Raw genomic sequence first — 18,930 nt, 5'->3', positions numbered from 1 at the left:
ACCCAGCCCTAAGAGCCAGCAGGCAGTGCCCGAGGCTGCTGCCCTGTTTTCTTTCTCTTCTTGGCCAGGACACCTTTTCTGGTGCTTGTTGGGAGCCACCCTGCCCTCCCCCTCTGAGGGGGATCTCGGGACTCCCTCGGAAGCCATTTTCTGATTTAATCATCTCAGTGAGCTGGTGGGCCGTGCTGCACACAGAACCAGCTTTTTTGTTTTTTGAAGATTTTATTTTAAAAGTTTTTTTTTTAATTATCTTTTTATATGTGCATGGGGATGTGTAAATGAAGGCCAGAGGTGTTGGACCCCTGCTGGAGCCACCTGACATGGATGCTGGGCATAGAACTCCAGTGCTAGCACTAGCCTGAATAATGGCTGTGCTCCTAACTGCTTACTCAGCTGTTCTCAACCTAGGGGTTGTGACCCCTTTAGGAAGCTAAATAACCCTTTCACAGGGGTCACATACCAGATATTTACATTACAATTTGTTTTTTTATAGTTAAAGTTTTATTTATTTTATTTTTATTTTTTATATTTATTTATTTTTTATTGAAAAAATTTCCGCCTCCAGTAGCAAAATTACAGTTGTGGAGTAGCAATGAAAGTGATTTTCTGATTGGGGGTCACCACAGCACGAGGAGCTGTGTGAAGGAGTCATAGCACTCAGATGACTGAGAGCCACTGCCTTAAGCCATTTCCAAAACCCCAGCCATGAACATGCTGTAGGTGAGACGCTGTTACCGCCCTAACGGACAAATCTTTGCTGAGCACCTGCCACTCACAGGCATGGTGTCTGGGGTCACACACAGGCGTGGTGTCGGGGGGAGGGAGTCACACAGGCGTGGTGTCTGGGGTCACACAGGCCTGATTGTTATACAGTTCTATTCTCTCCTCTGTTGCTTGTCATGGCCTGTTTTTCTTTGGAGAGATTTGTGTGGGCTTGTCCTCTCCAGTAGCCAGAGACCAAGCACCACCCCCCTGGCGGCTCCTGTCCCATGTAACCTCAGCAGTGCATAACACACAGCAGGAGTTTGGGTTACACAGTTTTGATCTGCAAAGAGCATCCGGATGGAAGGGTCCTTTAACGGAACTTCTGAAAGCTCGAGCTGAGGCACTCCCATACACATCGCCCTTTGCGGGCAGAATGAAGCCCATGGTTAGTGCTGGCTTATCCAGGAGGCCTTGGCTCTGCCTGTGCCTGTGAACCCCAGCACTCTTCCCCGGACTCTTGACCATGACGGAGAGAATATGTCCTAGTCTTCCCTCCCTGGTGCTCCAAGCACAAGGAAAATCCTGGGCCAAGATCCCAAGACCTCCACGGGAAAGGACGCTGAGAGGGAGGTGGGCAGCTGGTCTTCGGTGGGGAGAGGAGGTACAGCTGCAGATAGCTCCTGAGTTAGGGCCCAGGGGCGAGGTTCGTCCCTTCCTAGTTGCTTGAGCTCTTGGCAGCTGGTTTGGCCCACAAGGCAGCGTTAAGATGCTGGCTCTCAGGAGCAGAGAAAGGCTGGCTGTCTCCTCCTCAGACCTGGTTCCTGTGGAGAGGAAGGTGGCTCTGGGTGGGGCTTGGAAGCTTCCCAACTTGAGAACTCTGGAGTAACTGGGCAGGGCTGTATCCTAGATCACTATCCCGAGGGGCAAAGATGGCTTTGGCTTCACCATCTGCTGTGATTCTCCAGTTCGAGTTCAGGCCGTGGATTCTGGTAAGTGAACGGCAAGGGATGCCAGCCCTACCCTCCCACCGGGCAGCTGGACCTTGCAAGTGATTTGGAGCTGGAGGGGGTCCTCACACTGGATCAGGGACTGGCCTTTTGAAAGGAAAATAATAGTATCTTTAAATGACTCACAGATGAATCTGAGGTTTATGAAAATAGACCCATTTTTGTTTGTTTGTTTTAACAAAATGAAAATAGGTGTTGTATTTTGATTCCTGGTAGTTTCTGAAGAAGAACTAAGCTTGAATTGTGAGAGCTAACGAAAGCCTTGGGTGAGCTTTCATCTTATCTGCAGTCCACTTAGCTGGATATTCCTAGCTGGCTGTGGTGGCTCCTACCTGTAGCCCCTGCACACAGGACGATTCTGGAATCAGATACCAGAAGTTCAAAGCTAGGCTGGCCTATATCATGAGACTCTGCTCCTCACAAAAACAAAACAACCTTCAATCAAAACAAACAAAAAGAAACAACAAAATAAGCAGAGAAAAGGTAACTCCGTGGGTGGAGAACTCAACTTGTAAGAGTGAGAACTTGAGTATGGTCTCTGGAACCCACACAAAAAATAAAATAAAATAAAAATTAAAGAAATAGTGGCTTATGTTCTTAATTATACTACTGGTGAGGCAGAAAGAGGAGGATGGTTGGGACTCACTGGAGTAACCTACATGATGAATCCCAGGCCAATGAGAGGCAGTGCCTGTGGAAGCACACTGTATAGAGGTTGTCCTCTGGCTTCCGGAAGCATGTGCACATATGGTCTTCCAGAAGCATGTGCACGTATGTTCTTCCGGAAGCATGTGCACATGTTTTTCCGGAAGCATGTGCACGTATGTTCTTCCAGAAGCATGTGCACATATGGTCTTCCAGAAGCATGTGCACATATGTTCTTTCTCCCTTCCACCCTCTCCTACATTCTTGCAAACCCCACCACCAGCACCAAAAAAGATATCACTTCTTTACTGTTGCAGGAGACCCTTGGAGAGGGAAGGTGGGGTGGGGTACTGCAGCTAGGGAGAGAGGAGAAAGGGGTGGGTGCTGCCTTCGACCGCACCTGGTGTAGCACCTCTTTTCTCAGACAGCCATTGAGAGAAGAGCGGCCTTGCCCATTGCCACTAGAGAAGCAAAGGGCTGAGTGACTTTTCTTTATTGATGCAGGGGGCCCAGCAGAGAGGGCAGGACTGCAGCAGCTAGACACACTGCTACAACTGAATGAGAGGCCTGTGGAGCATTGGAAATGTGTGGAGCTGGCACACGAGATCCGGTGACGGGGCAGTGGGCGGCAGTGGGCGGCAGATGGCATACCTTCCCCGCCCAGCCCTGGGCACACTGCCTTGCTCTGCTCTGCTTGGTCTGCTCTCTGCCCAGCTGTGAGCAATTTACATCACTCCTCGGGGAATCCGTTTCTTGGCCTGGAAATGGAAGGTTCAGGCTCAGATGAATGTTGATCCCACAGCCAACAGCAGGAAAGACTCTCTGAACAGACTCCGTGGTTCCTGCCATGGTTCCAGGGGGCTGGTTCTGCTTCAGCTAACTGTGCTTCTGAGTGGCTAAACCCTTTGTTTAAGGCTGTGTAGACAGTGCAGATGTTTTAACTGCACATTTTAAGGTTGATTCTGTACAATATTCACAGTCCTTGCCTCTGTGGGGTAGCACCCCATTGCTCTGTTTTTGCCTGCTTCTAGAATGAAGATTCCATGAAAATTGCATTTGCTTGCTCTTGCTTGGCTTCCTTCACTTGTTCTCTGTCCTGCAGACTTCCTGCACTCATTGACTCTGGTCTCCCCAAGTCTGAACTCCTCTGTGGGATTTTCAGGAGCTGTCCTGGTGAGATCATCCTGCTCGTGTGGCGCGTGGTCCCCCAGATCAAGCCAGGGCCGGACGGTGGAGTTCTGCGGCGGGCTTCCTGCAAGTCCACACATGACCTCCTGTCACCCCCTAACAAGAGGGAGAAGAACTGTACCCATGGGACCCCATCCCGTCCTGAGCAGCGCCACAGCTGCCACCTGGTGTGTGACAGCTCTGATGGGCTCCTGCTTGGTGGCTGGGAGCGCTACACCGAAGTGGGCAAGCGCAGCGGCCAACACACCCTGCCTGCGCTGTCGCGTGCCACCACCCCTACCGACCCCAACTACATCATCCTGGCCCCGCTGAACCCCGGAAGCCAGGTATGGACAGCTAGCTGAATATGGACAGGTTCTTGTGGTGGGCTAAGAAAGTCTCCACCTGCAAACTGGATTGTGAGGAGACTCTGCTATGGCAGCCCCTCCATTCCTGTGGTCCATGGAATGCACTTCGGAGCAAGCTGCTGTGAAGGGCCACCGTTTCACAGTACATGAAACCTCTTTCAGCTCTATTCCACCTCGCTCCTTAAGAGTTTCTCTTGTGCCCAGGCCTGTGTGCAGCTGCCTGCTGGACTATTCTGCCCCATTCTTGGGACTGAAGCTGGGTCTCTTGTCTTTCCCTTGCAGTTGCTGCGGCCTGTGTATCAGGAGGATGCCATCCCCGAAGGTGAGCTGTCCACTGTGCCTGGGGAGGCAGCTGAGGGCAGCTGAGGTCGGGCCCAACTTCCTGCTCTGAGTTGAGAGGCCTCTCTGATGGAGTTGGGGTTATCAAGCATATTGACATAGACCTCTTATCCTCCTGGTACCCTTTTCCTCTCACTGAATGAGTATGTATTTCCTTAAGGTCAGGACTGAGGTGGTAGAGGGGGATCCATGAGAACCATCCAAGAGACGAGTGCTTAGTATTTACTTGGCTGTTAGCCAGTGTTGCTGAGCTACTATATCTATCAGGGGCCAGAGACACCATGCTTGAACCTGCATGGAAAGCAGCCATGGAATGTTGCGCCGTGAGGCCACAGGTTGGAATCTTCACTGTGGAACCTGAGCCTCCTTTCTTTACCTAGAAAACAGGATCAGTGCTCGCTGCTCAGGGGCTGGTCTGGAGGACTCTCTAGGGAAACAGTTGTGTGTAGCTACCTGCATGCTGGAAGACAGTGCAAGATGCCACCTCTGAACCACACGGGGTCTCTGTGGTGTAATCCATTCTTCTCCGTTGGCCTGTACACTCTGGGCTAGAAATGGAAGCTGGCATAGAGCAAGTACCTGTTCAGGAAGGCTGGAGATGAACTCTTTGTAGAGGAGCTGGTGGGGGCTACCTTTAGGCCCTCACACCCCTGCACAGAGCTCTGACCCAAAGGTCCAGCTGGTCTGGAAGGTTGAAGGCAGCCTCGCCATGTGGCCTGTAAGCTCACCTCGAGTGTGACCGAACCCTTCTTCTGTGCCTATAGAATACTGCGACCTTCCTTGAGAGTGGCCTTTCCCATCTTCTCTCGGGTTTTGTTCTGTGAGCTCCCATCCATTAGTAAGAAGAAGGTGACTCTTAAAGTGGGTACTCGGGCCTTTGGGGAGACAGGCTCCTATCAGGCTCAGGAGTGCTGATGGAAGGCACCCCTTCCTCTCCCTCCTGGGGCCTGTGGGCAGCTGGTTCTCCTGGGGAGAACCCTGATAGTGATTCAACAGTAAGTGTCTAAAAGCTTTTAGTGGGCACATTAGGGTAGAGGGAATATGTCACTGCTAAATGGTGACTTTATTAGGGGCAGGGCTGGACTTGGTCTCTTTCTGTGGGCCCAGCATCAGATCCAGGACCTGTCAGCAACAGAAACTGATGGAACTTGGGCATAGTGGCTAAGGAGAATGACTCCAGTTCTTTGTATGGTTTTTAAAGCAAGCCACTGAGGAAGGGACCTGGAGAGATGAGTCACCTGTGTGGGCATATGCACATGGGCCGGGAGCTCTTTGATCTTTTCCACAGGCTCTAGTGATATCTGTGTGATCACTGCCCAAGTGTGTCTGTGCTTTTATTCCTCTGAAAATACAGAGTCAAGAAGGGCACAGCTACCCAAGCCTCAGGGGAAGGGACAAGAAAGGAAGAGGTGATGGCATTAGTAACAGTGGTGGTGTTTTGAATTCCTTCTGTCAAGATCTTTCGTGCCTGTTTGTGTGGGTGTGAGTGTGCATGTGTGTGGAGGCCAGAAGTCAAACCCAGGAGCCGTTGGCAGTCACAAGGGTCCAAGGCTACTGATTAAGCTGGGCTGGCCAGCCGGTGAGCCCTAGGGGTCCTCATCCTCCTCAGTGCATTGCCACCACGCCTGACTTTACCTGGGTACCAGGAATAAGGCTCAGGTCTACTTGGTTAGCGCACCAAGTACTTTACCAATTGAGTCATCTCTCCAGGCCGTGTATCAAGATCTTGACTTTGCTTCATTTCAGCACTAAGTCCTGAGTTCAGAGCTTAGGGCTGTCACCCTGGGGACATTCCTCTAGTCTGCCAGGAAGGAGAGTTCATTCATTTTGCCTTGAATAACAGGGACAGGGACAATGTTGCCATCTTGCATTTAACAGGATTTGAGGCCTTTCTAGAGCCTAGAGTGCTTGTTTGGCTATGGCGGTCCTGTGAAGGCAGGATGACCTCAGATTCACCACTGCCAGAGCCAGAGACTGCAGGGCTGGCCTCGGAAGCTGGAAGCAAAGCCATGTAATTACTGTGTTTGGTCAGTGAAGCAGGTGCTAGAGGGGTGGAGATGACTGGGGTTTAGCCCAGATATTATCACAGGAGGTGACAGGTGGAAGTTTGCCTTTGTGGGGCTCAGCAACTGGACTGCAGTCTGGGCTGTTCTAAAAGAGGATAACTTTGAAAATGAGTTCCGGAGAGCCACACCCCTCGCGCCACGTCTCCAGAAGGGAGTGGTAGTGCAGCTTCAGGGAGTGATTGCACCTAGATTGGGCTGGTGCTGCCTGGTGCCCTTTTTACTAGCTCAGTGACCTTGGGCAGCTTGCCCAAGCCCATTTCCTTATCTGGATAATGGGACTGAGCTGTCCCCCTCCTTTCTGGACGCAGAGAGCCGTGTCAAGTGGCTGATTGGTGACTAAGGTTCTCTAACAGGGCTGGGCATCTGGGCCTAGAAAGAAAAGGAATCTCTTGTAAGTCTCAACTTAGAGCCCAGTGCCTAGATTTCTCCACTGAGGACTGTGTCCTTCCTTCATTCTGGTCTGATTGGCCTCAGACCCTATTTCTCTGCTCCAGACTGCACCATGCCAGCTCAGTCTGCCTACTTCCAAACCTCACTCATGGCATGTTTCCAGGCCCCCAGTTCTTCTCTGTCATGCTCTCACTGGTGGTTGGCTGAGTGTTGGATGTCACCCATCCTGCCATCACATACCAGCCCAGCCCTCCAAGCCCCCTTTCTCATGGAACCTTTTAGTGTCTAGCTGGCGGCCTGGACCAGGTGACACAGATAAGGAAGGAGCCTGCTCCACGTGGCGCAGTCTGCGCAGTTCGCTTCTGACTCAGAAGTCACTCATCGCTCACATTCAGCATGCCCTGTCCAGCTCAAATCTAGTATAGACCTCGAGACACAGGTTGGGTTTTTCCAGTGGAAGGCCAGGCCGCTGCACAAGCAACGTTTTAAGCCCCAGGGCCAGGTCAGAGGAGAAGCTGGGGGACTTCTTCCCTGCCTCTGTACCACTTGTCCCCATCTGGGTGCCTCGTCTTTGTTACCATCTAAGCCACCCCCTGAATAGACAGGAAGTGGTTTGACTGCTGCCACCACTCTGTGATGGCTGGTCACCTGTGGGGGTCAGGGAGCAGTACTACAACCAGTCTGTGATGGCTGGTCACCTGTGATGGTCAGGGAGCAGTACTACAACCAGTCTGTGATGGCTGGTCACCTGTGGGGGTCAGGGAGCAGTACTACAACCAGTCTGTGATGGCTGGTCACCTGTGGGGGTCAGAGAGCAGTACTACAACCAGTCTGTGATGGCTGGTCACCTGTGGGGGTCAGGGAGCAGTACTACAACCAGTCTGTGATGGCTGGTTACCTGTGATGGTCAGGGAGCAGTACTACAACCAGTCTGTGATGGCTGGTCACCTGTGATGGTCAGGGAGCAGTACTACAACCAGTCTGTGATGGCTGGTCACCTGTGGGGGTCAGGGAGCAGTACTACAACCAGTCTGTGATGGCTGGTCACCTGTGGGGGTCAGGGAGCAGTACTACCACCACTCTGTGATGGCTGGTCACCTGTGGGGGTCAGGGAGCAGTACTACAACCAGTCTGTGATGGCTGGTCACCTGTGGGGGTCAGGGAGCAGTACTACAACCAGTCTGTGATGGCTGGTCACCTGTGGGGGTCAGGGAGCAGTACTACAACCAGTCTGTGATGGCTGGTCACTTGTGGGGGTCAGGGAGCAGTACTACAACCAGTCTGTGATGGCTGGTCACTTGTGGGGGTCAGGGAGCAGTACTACCACCACTCTGTGATGGCTGGTCACCTGTGGGGGTCAGGGAGCAGTACTACAACCAGTCTGTGATGGCTGGTCACTTGTGGGGGTCAGGGAGCAGTACTACAACCAGTCTGTGATGGCTGGTCACCTGTGGGGGTCAGGGAGCAGTACTACCACCAGTCTGTGATGGCTGGTCACTTGTGGGGGTCAGGGAGCAGTACTACAACCAGTCTGTGATGGCTGGTCACTTGTAGGGGTGGGGAGCAGTACTACAACCAGTCTGTGATGGCTGGGGTCACTTGGGGGGGGTGGGATTGACATGTTTTTCTCACCTCTCTGTGAGAATGGGCCTTGGGGGTGGGGGAAGGCAGCAAGTGTGAAACCAAACCCTCTGGGCTGTTTCCTCTGCCTGTGGCCTGTGGCCTTGCGTTGGTGGGGAGCTTCCCTGAGAGGTTGCTGGGTCAGGCCACCTGTTCACTGGTTGCAGAATGCTAGGGGAAGCCTGGGCTCTGAAACCCAGGCTGGGCACCTTAGTCAGGGAAGAACCTGGCTGATTTCCCCTGGCAACAGCACCCTAGGGTGGAGCCTAGGTGTGTGTGTGTGAGTCCCATCACTGGGCCTTGTTCCCGCTGCTTGCCTCCATAGCACGCAAATGCCACTTCTTATTCTAGACAAATTGATGGTGGTGGACAAGTATCCTGCATACTGCGGGGGACAGACCTGTGACTGTAGGGCCTGGGAGGTGATGGGCAGGAGATCTGGGTTAGGATAATCACATGCCCTACCCCTTGTGAGCCCCCCCTCTGCTCTGACTCATGCTCCATGTGGGTCCCGAGGCTCAGTGAAGTCAGAAATGAATGCACGTCCTGCCCTGGCAATGCTGAAACACGCATGGGCATCCCGTACATGGCGGTTCTGTTGGGCTTGTCCATACTGGGTTTCATGATCTGAGCTGATGAGGACGACTGACCAGGTCTCTTCCCAAGAGGGCACCAGATCTCATTACAGATGGTTGTGAGCCACCTTGTGGTTGCTGGGAAATGAACTCAGGACCTCTGGAAGAGCAGGCCATGCTCTTAACCCCTGAGCATCTCTCCAGCCCTCAGTGATGTCAGACCTGGGCAGTTTGTTAATACTCATTGCACTGTGGTTTTGCTCTTGTTTTGAGATGCAGTCTTGTCATACAGCCTAGGCTGCTTGATTTTGGGGGTCTTCTGCTTCCTGGATTCTGGGGTTCCTGGCATGTGCCAGCATGCCTAGACAATTTCTTTGTTTCCAAAAGTGCTAAGCTGGTAAATAGATTTGTTTGTTTGTTTCGATGCCTGGGTCACAGGAGGTGGAGTGGGGGTAACTCCCCCGTCACAGTTGTGGGCTGGGGGCTCCTGCCTAGCTCTGGATCCCTTAAGGCTGAGGCTAGACCGGCTGGCACAGGGTTCCCTGACTGGGTCTTGTTCCTTGTTCTTATGTGGGATGATGGAAGGGACTGACTGTCCCCCACCTCTGCTCCACAGAACCAGGGACTACCACTAAAGGGAAATCGTACACCGGCCTGGGCAAGAAGTCCCGACTGATGAAGACAGTGCAGACCATGAAGGGCTACAACAACTACCAAGATTGCTCAGCCCTGAGACCACATGTCCCGCATTCAAGCTACGGCACCTATGTCACCCTGGCCCCCAAAGTCCTGGTGTTCCCCGTTTTCGTGCAGGTGAGCCTGTGGCATGCCCCAGGGTTCCCTCAGGAGGAAGTGAGCACAGGCAGACCTTGGTTCCAGGGCTAAAGGTGGAACCTCATCCAGGATCCAGGGCCCCCTCTGGGGGCAGGAAAATGACTTCATATTGTGGAGATTATCAGGGAAGCAGAAGCCTCCAGAAAAAGTGCAGAAAAGCATGGAGTCATGCGAGGGTCCTCTCTTTCCTTACGGGACCCCTCCTCCTCTGTGGTGGGAAGGTCATGACACCAAGCCTGCCGGTGCTCAGGCACACACATCTGGCCAGCAGCCATCCTGCGGGAGTCACGGACCTCTCCCTTTCCTTTCTCACTTCCTTCTTTCCCGCTTCCTGTCAATGATTTCATCAGCACATAAAGTCTTAGGTTCTGTTATGCCATTTTCAAATATAATTTGTTTTTTTCTATCCTTTCCCAATCCTCTTCTCCCACACCCCTATCCCCAATACTTTTCTGCCATCATAACCTCTTTCCCATCTTCATGTCATGTATGTCCTGTCCCCCCTTTCCCACCTTCATGTCATGTATGTCCTGTCCCCCCTTTCCCACCTTCATGTCATGTATGTCCTGTCCCCCCTTTCCCACCTTCATGTCATGTATGTCCTGTCCCCTCCTTTCCCATTCTCATGTCATGTATGTCCTGTCCCCCCTTTCCCATCCTCATGTCATGTATGTCCTGTCCCCCCTTTCCCATCCTCATGTCATGTATGTCCTGTCCCCCCTTTCCCACCTTCATGTCATGTATGTCCTGTCCCCCCTTTCCCACCTTCATGTCATGTATGTCCTGTCCCCCCTTTCCCACCTTCATGTCATGTATGTCCTGTCCCCCCCTTTCCCATCCTCATGTCATGTATGTCCTGTCCCCCCTTTCCCATCCTCATGTCATGTATGTCCTGTCCCCCCTTTCCCACCTTCTTGTCATGTATGTCCTGTCCCCCCTTTCCCACCTTCATGTCATGTATGTCCTGTCCCCCCTTTCTCATCCTTATGTCATGTATGTCCTGTCCTCCCTTTCCCACCTTCTTGTCATGTATGTCCTGTCCCCCCTTTCCCATCCTTATGTCATGTATGTCCTGTCCCCCCCTTGAGGTTTCTCTTCTGGTTATAGGACCCATACCTACAGCCACATGTGTGTATATAATGAAAGCATTTAAAGTTAGATTCTGCATATGAGAAAGCACATACCATATTTGTCTTCCTCAGTTTGGGTTACCTCACTTAATATATTTTCTAGATCTATCCATTTTTCTGCAAATGCCCTAATTTATTTTTTTTTCTGTCTGAATAAAATTCATTGCATATGATTACCACATTTTCAGTGTGTGGGCCTTTTAAAATCAATATATAATTACCATATGACCTACCCATACCACTTCTGAATGTGTGTCCAAAGGACTCTATTTCTTACACAAAGATCCTTGCACATATATTTACTGCTGGTGTAGTCACAATTCCAAGGAACTGGAAACAGCTTAGACAGCTATCAAATGGTGAATATTAAAAATGTACTACATTTCTTTCCTTTCAAATCTTTATTAGTTCTGCCATTCAGATATCACATACATGAATGTTTAGGTTGTTTACACATTCATAAATATAAAAGCTCTTATTTTCTCCCACTGCTCCCCACCACTTTCCCCATCTCTGTTTGCTCCTGCTGTACCACACAGCCACCGGGCCGTCCACAGCGCTTGACTTTTTAGACTGGGTGCCCCGACTCACCATCCTTCCACAGCATCCCAAACACTGGGATTATAGATGCATATTACCTGCCTGCCTGGTTATATTTGGTTATTACAAATTAAGGCTAACAAGTGGGCCCAGTGGGGAAAAGTGCCTGCTGCCATGCCTGACAACCTGAGTTTGGTTCCTGGGACCCACAAGGTGAAAGGAGAGCCCGACTTGTGCAAACTTCCCTGCCTCTTTCCTACCTGTGCCCTGACTGCTCCCGCACAGACCTGCTCCACCCACATAGACATATATGTGTATGTGTGCACACACATAAATAGATATAGCACAATTTTTTAAAATTAAACTAGGTTTAGTTTTTTTTTTTTGTTGTTGTTGTTTTTTTGAGAGGCTTTCTATATAGCCCTGGCTGTTCTGGACCTCACTATGTAGATCAGGCTGAATTCATAAGTATCTACTTGTCTCTGCCTCCTGAGCACTGGGATTAAAGGCATGTGCCACCACGCCCAGTTTAAATTAGTTTTTAGACTACTAAAAACTGAAAACTTTTAAATTGTGAGATATTCAAGTTGGGCAGTGGTGGAGGACATCTTTAGTCCCAGCATTTGGGAGGCACAGAGGCAGGCAGAGCTCTGAGTAGAGGCCGGCCTGGTCTGCAGAGAGAATTCCAGGACAGCCAGAGCTACACAGAGAGACCCTGTCTCAAACAAAGAAAGAAAAAAGAAATAATCAAGATTGAAAAATGGCGCAACACTTACATGTACAAAACAAAGAATTAGAGAGTGAGCACCTGCCAGCGGCCATCCCACAGAAGCTGCCTCGCCCCTTTCTTACTGTGGTGCCCCTGTCCCCACCAGGCGCCCCTGCCACCCCGTCCCACCACCCTGGCTTAATGAGCAGACCTGCTTTGCTCTCCATCGGTTTTCCCCAGCCTCCTTCGGAAGCTTCATCCCTGCTGGAGTGCATAGTCCATGCTGTTTCTTTATCTTTCTGCAGTCCCCTGCTTGAGGTCAGGGACTTGTGGAGCATGGGATAAGCTTCTGGGTGGTCAGTCAGAGCCCGACTGGACAGGGTGGCGGGATGAGGACTTTGAGTAGGAGTTGGTTGCTGGGGAAACGGATGAGGTGAAGGAGGCAGTTTGCTCAGCTTGGGACCTGAGCAGGGCAGGGGCCCAGTTGGCCTTGAAGAGACACGCATGAGTGGCCAAGTCTCTTGGCATTGGGCCCTCAAGATGCCTCCTGGGATCGACAGCAGAGACCTTCCTGTGTGGCTTAGGCGGGACAGAGGATGGCTGGGAGGGCCTAGGAGTCTGGTGTGGGGGCGGGCACGGGGAGGACTGCAAAGGCGCTGAGCATGTGGCTGAACTTCCTGTAGAGAGAGCAGCTCCTTCGGTCAGGCCTGGTTGTGCAGGACTGGAGCACTCTTTCTGTTTCCATTGTGGGTGTGAGGGGTGCGTGGGGTCAGGGTTAGGAGGAGGGCGGGCAGTCTTGTCTTCTCCCTCTGATCCGGCTTTGGCAAGCTGCCCTTTGTGCTCCCACTCAGCGTGATTGGTTTTCAGCCCCTAGATCTCTGTAACCCTGCCCGGACTCTCCTGCTCTCGGAGGAGCTGCTGCTGTATGAGGGGAGGAACACAGCTTCCCAGGTAAGGCGCGCCCAGCTGGGCTGGCTTTCCTGCTCCTTCTTTGCAACCTCAGGGTCGAGACCAAAGGCCTTACCAAGTGGTTACCCAGCTTTTGCTTGCCCACTAGTTAAAGTGGCAATCTCACTGCCTCTAAGATTCGGTCACTGATATGGTCAAAACATACCTCCAGGCCGTAAAGGCATTTTATTGTTTATCCTGAGTTCCTCTAAGGAAGAGAAAGATGAACCTTTAACCAAGCTGAGAGAAGTACCTGAGAAGTTTAAAGTTACAAGACAAAGAGATTTGTTAGAGGAACTTTGGAGTCTTTCTGTATAAGCCCAAACCCAGACCCCCTCCTGAGAGCTCAGGCTACTGGCAACCCTCCCTGCCCACCCCCTGCCCCCACCTCTAGTCCCGTCAGCAGGGGTCAGGGTAAGGCCTGTGTCATCATCATCTTCCGCATCTAGCCTATCTCTAGCTGGGACAACCTCCCTCACCCACACAGTTGGCCAGGTCCCAGCTCAGAGCTGGGATGGAAACTGTAAGAGACGCTGGAGCCATGGGATCTGACCGTGCTACCAGGAGGTCCTGGGTGATGGCAGAGTGCTTGCTTGCTGAAGCTCAGGCTCGAAGCCAGGACGAACAGCAATTTGGAACTGTGGAAAGATCAGGAAGCCTAGATCTAGCTCCAGCTTTGTTTCTGGCTTCTGGTGATCAGTCTTTTCCATCTGAGTAATGGGTTTGTACATGTCTGAGGCAAAGGGCGGGGTCTGAGGTTGGCCCCTTGCAGCCCCTTTGTCCTGGTCACTCTGTATGGCTGGAACTAACACATGAAGCTGGCTTGGCTTTGTCTAGTTGTAAGTAAGCAGATCAGAGCTGCTATGCTCCAGATGAGCACGGCCTCTTTTATGGCGGCTGCCTGGGGACACTGCAGTCCTGCTCCTCCCGTGCTGGTGATTTCTGGTTTTTCAGTGTGATGGGGCCTCCACAGTCCTGTTGTGCATGACCCAAGGGCAGTCAGTCATCAAAGTGTGGAAAGCAGAACACAGGCTTTACTGAGAAACTGAGGGCATGCTCCCGAGAGCATGTGCGCGTGTGTCCCGGGGAGGAGAAGCCCATTGACTTTCCTTCATTTAGGTTTCATCTCTGCTGAGGTTGGTTCATTCTCTGGAGAGACCACACACTCTGTGCCTTCCTCTAGTTTGACCAGAGAGGTGGGCTGTGCTGCTCCTGTGCTCCCCACCCCGTGGTTGAAGCCCTGCTCTGTTCATCTCCGACTTGACCAGCCACCCTCCACCCTCCACCCTCCAACCCTTGCAGGGATCTCCAAGGCTGTCAACTATGCTCAGCTTCTCTCATTTACACGATCAGCTGTGGCTTTACCATGGCAGAGGGGTTAACTCCCCAGCCACCAAGTTATAGTCTTGTTGGTTCCCTCCTTGTCTATATAGTAGCCCAGAGTTTCTCTTAGGAGGAAGCCATCCAGGCTGACAGTTTAGTCTATCACAATCAGCTGCGTTAGGATCAAGGCTACGTGAAAGGACAATGGCGTCTGAGACGTGTTCTCAGGGGCTCCCCGAGCCAGTGGCCTGTCTTTCCTCTTACCTGGCCAGCTTTTAATTTCACCCCCAACTCTAAGCCCTGACCTCTGATTTAAGTCTTACCCTTCCTTCAACTGCAGGCTCTGCGCTCACCTTGCGGCCTTCACCACAGCCCTCTCCCCTTACTGCCTGCTTTCACCCCTGGGACTGCTGACATTACTTCTGGACTGCTGTGATAGGGAGTTCATCCTGTCTACCCCCAACTTGCTCCCATGGGAGAGGGGATCTAGGTGTTACAAGAGTGAGAAGTCTCTCGGGGCTGGGTTCCATGCATATGCGTGTAGTGCACGTAAGGTGTGCAGGGTCAGAACTGCTGAGTTGTGACTGTATATTTAGTGTAACCAGAGGAAGCCAGTTAGGGATAACAGCCACCTGGAATGTGCTCGTATGTCTGGTATACTCCTTCTTGTCTCAATCACCATGAACTCCACAAACAACAGGCACTTACTGCTCCTTACGGCTCATATATGCTACATGTATGATCCTAAATTAGCCCTGTAGCGTCCTCGATGAGAGGAGAGGAGAAGCACAGTGAGAGGCTTGCTTGACATTAACCAGGGTCCAAGAACCCCAAGCCTAGTGAGGAATGGAGACAGAATTAGTACTTGGTTCTCTGGCTGTGTAACGCTTTCCATGATCCCTGGTGCTTTTGGTATGTTTGTAAAAGACAAAGGAAGGAAAACAAAACTATAGTAGCATTTTACCACCCCTCAACACACACACTCACACACATCCTTGCCTCCTGCATCTAAAAGAACTAAAAGAGACTCCATCTTTAAGACTGAAAGAGGTGGTTTGAGGACAAGAAAATTAAGTAGATCCCTTCTTGAAGTAGGATCGTAGACACATAGGAGGGCTTTGGTATCATCTCATGTTCCTCCAATTGTAAATGGGAAGCAGCAGTCACGGGTGGGAGCTTCTGAGGGTTGGGCACCCTCGAGCCGCAGGAGTCACTGTCCAGGGAGCACGGCAGCCTCTCTGTGCAGTGGAGCCATTAGCTGGAAGGTGGTGAGCAGTTCGGAGATCTGCACCCCTCGAACACACCCCCACCCCAGTGTCTCTTCTCTGAGCATGCTGATGTTTGGGAGCAGCTCCAGTACCGTAGCACAAGCTGCTCTGCCCCTCCCATCTAGAAGTCACAAACTTGCTGCTCGCACATCCAGATCAGGCTGGCATTTTGTGGTGACCTTTTTTGTTTGTTCATTGTTTATAATTTTACAAGACAAGCTTTCTCTGTGTAGCCCTGACTGTCCCAGAACTTGCTTTGTAGACCAGGCTAGCCACGAACTCAGAGAACTGCCTGCCTCTGCCTTCCTCCCGAGTGCTGGAATTAAAGATGTGTGTTCATGGCAGCCTTCCATACACATGTCCTGGCAACAGTCCTGCTCACTGAGGATTCAGTCAGCTTTGCCACCCCTCACTTTCACACTGACTCACCGGGTTTACCATTAACTAAAGCACCAACCCGTTGTCTGCAGACCTAGCTTATGGCCAGGTTCCCAGGAGAAGGCTTTGGTTAGGGCCCCTGGGAAGAAGTCACCTTCTGTCCGAGCTGAAAGAATTCCATGACTAAATCTTTGAACTCGGAAATACCGCGTCCTGGAAGAAAGTGATGGTGAGACTCGAAAGGCCCCGAGGCTCATGGTGGGACACAGGCAGCAGGAGTGTAAACGTGAGGCCACTACATTATGGGCGGTGAGGCTCTTGCCCATAAGATGCTGGGCAACAGGGGTCAGACGCTTTGCTCTGGTATGCCTGCCATCTGCCTTGCCTCCAGCCCTGTGCCAGCCCTGCCCTTGCCTGACCGACCTTTGGAGGGAATTTTCTCTCATGCCTTAATCACTTCCTGTCTAGACCATATTCTCAGCTGTGGGAACCAGGCTGGGACAGAGGCTTAGGGTTTCCTCACCTTGCCGTGGCCTTATTTTTTTGTTGTTGTTTTTGTTTTATTTTCTAGGCTCAGAGACTTCCTCGTCCAAACTTTCTTCTGCCAGCTTCCCTATGGGTCTGGAGGTAACAGCCAGCCCTTCCCTGACTGGGAACATGAGGATTTACCTAGAACAGCAGTTCCTTGACTTTGCAGACTGCTCCTCAGACAATCCCTTACTGAAATTCTCCTGAGCACCCTGTCCTCTTCTTGTCCATGTTTGCTGAAGTTGTTGTCTCTTCTGCCTCAGGCACCATACAGCACCACCTCTTTCTCTGGCTACTGTGGACCCCAGGAATGATTCCTAGCGGTGTGGCTGTGGGAAGTCACTTAACCTGCCTGAGCTGTGAAGAGCAATGGCATTGTTTACGGAGGACTTAGTAAGGCAAGAGTAGGTGCTAGCAGCCGGGATGCTGTGTGGAAACTGGGTTGGGCAGAGTTACTATGAAAACCCCTTCTAGCCAAGAATTCTAGAGCTTCTGGGACCTCTTGGAAGGGGACATAGCCCTGAGAGAGCCGGCTTAAGGACATCCCTGAATTGTCTCTGTGGCCCTAATTCCAGCTTCTGTTTGCATGACACTTGAGATGGCAGGTGGGCCTTTGATGTTGCCGACATATGTATATGTATATATATGCACACTTATGTATGTATATATGTTTTAGTATACATTTTTTGAGGCAAGTTCTCACCACACAGCCTAGGTTAGCTTAGACCTCGTTGTGTACCCGGGGATAGCCTGTAACTCTCAGTTCTCCAGCTCAGCTACCAGACTACCGGGATTGTTCATTATACAATCATGGCCGACTTTTATTTCTTTTCAGTTACAGAAGTGCTGCTGAGAATATCCTTACATGTTCATGTTTATATATTCTTGTATTTCTGTAGGATCATCTTTTACAGCTTGCTAGCTCAGCGTCAGCATGCTGGCATTTAAACATGGCTAGCAAATCCCTCACTGCACTCTTCAGATGTGCCGAGCCTTTCCGGCTGGTTCTTCTTTCCTCAGAAGAAATGGCATGTCAGATTTGGTCACTCAAAAAACGGTTCCTATAATTAATAATTCTTTATTATTATTATTATTGGTGATTGAATCTTTTTACTTTTTTTATTTTTACTGAGCTCTACATTTTTCTCTGCTCCCCTCTCTGTCTCTCCCCTCCCCGATTCAACCCTCCCCAAAGGTCTCCATGCGCCCAATTTACTCAGGAGATCTTGTCTTTTTCTACTTCCCATGTAGATTAGATCTATGTAAGTCTCTCTTAGGGTCCTCATGTTATCTAAGTTCTCTGGGATTGTGGTTTGTAGGCTGGTTTTCTTTGCTTTATGTTTAAAAACCACCTATGAGTGAGTACATGTGATAATTGTCTTTCTGAGTCTGGGTTACCTCACTCAAAATAATGTTTTCTAGCTCCATCCATTTTCCTGCAAGATTCAAGATGTCACTATTTTTTTCTGCTGTGTAGTACTCCATTGTGTAAATGTGTTGGGGTCCGTGGCCCCAACATAAAAACTACTTTTCCCTAACTTGACCGGTACGGAGGCGTGGGAAATAATGAGACACAGTTTACACAGCAATATCGGAAGGGCATCTCAGGCTTCACTCATTCCTGAAGATCTACCCACGTTTATTATTTATTTATTTATTTATTTTCTTTTTTTCTTTTCTTTTATTTAAATTTATTTATTTATTAAGGATTTCTGCCTTGTCCCCGCAACCGTTTCCCATTTCCCTCCCCCTCCCCTGATCAAGTCCCCCTCCTTCATCTGCTCGAAGAGCAATCAGGGTTCCCTGACCTGTGGGAAGCCCAAGGACTGCCCACCTCTATCCAGGTCTCGTAAGGTGAGCATCCAAACTGCTTAGGCTCCCACAAAGCCAGTACGTGCAGTAGGATCAAAAACCCACTGCAATTGTTCTTGAATTCTCAGTATTCCTCATTGTCCGCTTTGTTCAGCTAGTCCGGATTTATCCCATGCTTTTTCAGACCTAGGCCAGCTGGCCTTGGTGAGTTCCCAATAGAATATCCCCATTGACTTAGTGTGTGGGTGCACCCCTCGTGGTCCTGAGTTCCTTGCTCGTGCTCCGTCTCCTTCTGCTTCTGATTTGGATCTTGAGATTTCTGTCCAGTGCTCCCATGTGGGTCTCTGTCTCAGTCTCTTTTCATCGCCTGATGAAGGTTAATATTCATGTGGATGCCTATGTGTTTGTCTTTGGATTCACCTTCTTATTTAGCTTCTCTAGGAACATGAATTATAAGCTCAATGTCCTTTATTTATGGCTAGAAACCAAATATGAGTGAGTACATCCCATGTTCCTCTTTTTGGGTCTGGCTTACCTCACTCAGGATAGTGTTTTCTATTTCCATCCATTTGTATGCA

The 18,930-nt window shown here is 50.7% G+C and overlaps 1 protein-coding gene across 5 annotated transcripts in view; it reads left to right on the top strand.

Annotated features, from left to right (window-relative positions):
* The window catches only part of Rgs3 (regulator of G protein signaling 3), a 130,640-nt gene that overhangs the window by 49,300 nt on the left and 62,410 nt on the right, over window positions 1–18,930 (top strand). For all 5 annotated transcript variants that reach the window (XM_041632375.1, XM_041632373.1, XM_041632376.1 and 2 more), the window contains 6 exons: window positions 1,613–1,694; window positions 2,862–2,967; window positions 3,520–3,871; window positions 4,175–4,214; window positions 9,499–9,695; window positions 12,963–13,046. In XM_041632375.1, the coding sequence (XP_041488309.1) occupies window positions 1,613–1,694; window positions 2,862–2,967; window positions 3,520–3,871; window positions 4,175–4,214; window positions 9,499–9,695; window positions 12,963–13,046 (861 nt within the window). The remainder of the gene's footprint in view (window positions 1–1,612; window positions 1,695–2,861; window positions 2,968–3,519; window positions 3,872–4,174; window positions 4,215–9,498; window positions 9,696–12,962; window positions 13,047–18,930) is intronic.

The sequence above is a fragment of the Microtus oregoni genome, unplaced genomic scaffold, assembly GCF_018167655.1.
Source record: "Microtus oregoni isolate MIOR12 unplaced genomic scaffold, Mior012 000041F_ref0000270, whole genome shotgun sequence".
NCBI classification, from domain to species: Eukaryota; Metazoa; Chordata; class Mammalia; order Rodentia; family Cricetidae; genus Microtus; species Microtus oregoni.
The sequence above is the reverse complement of the archived record's forward strand: the minus strand, read 5'-3'. Positions and strand labels throughout refer to the sequence as shown.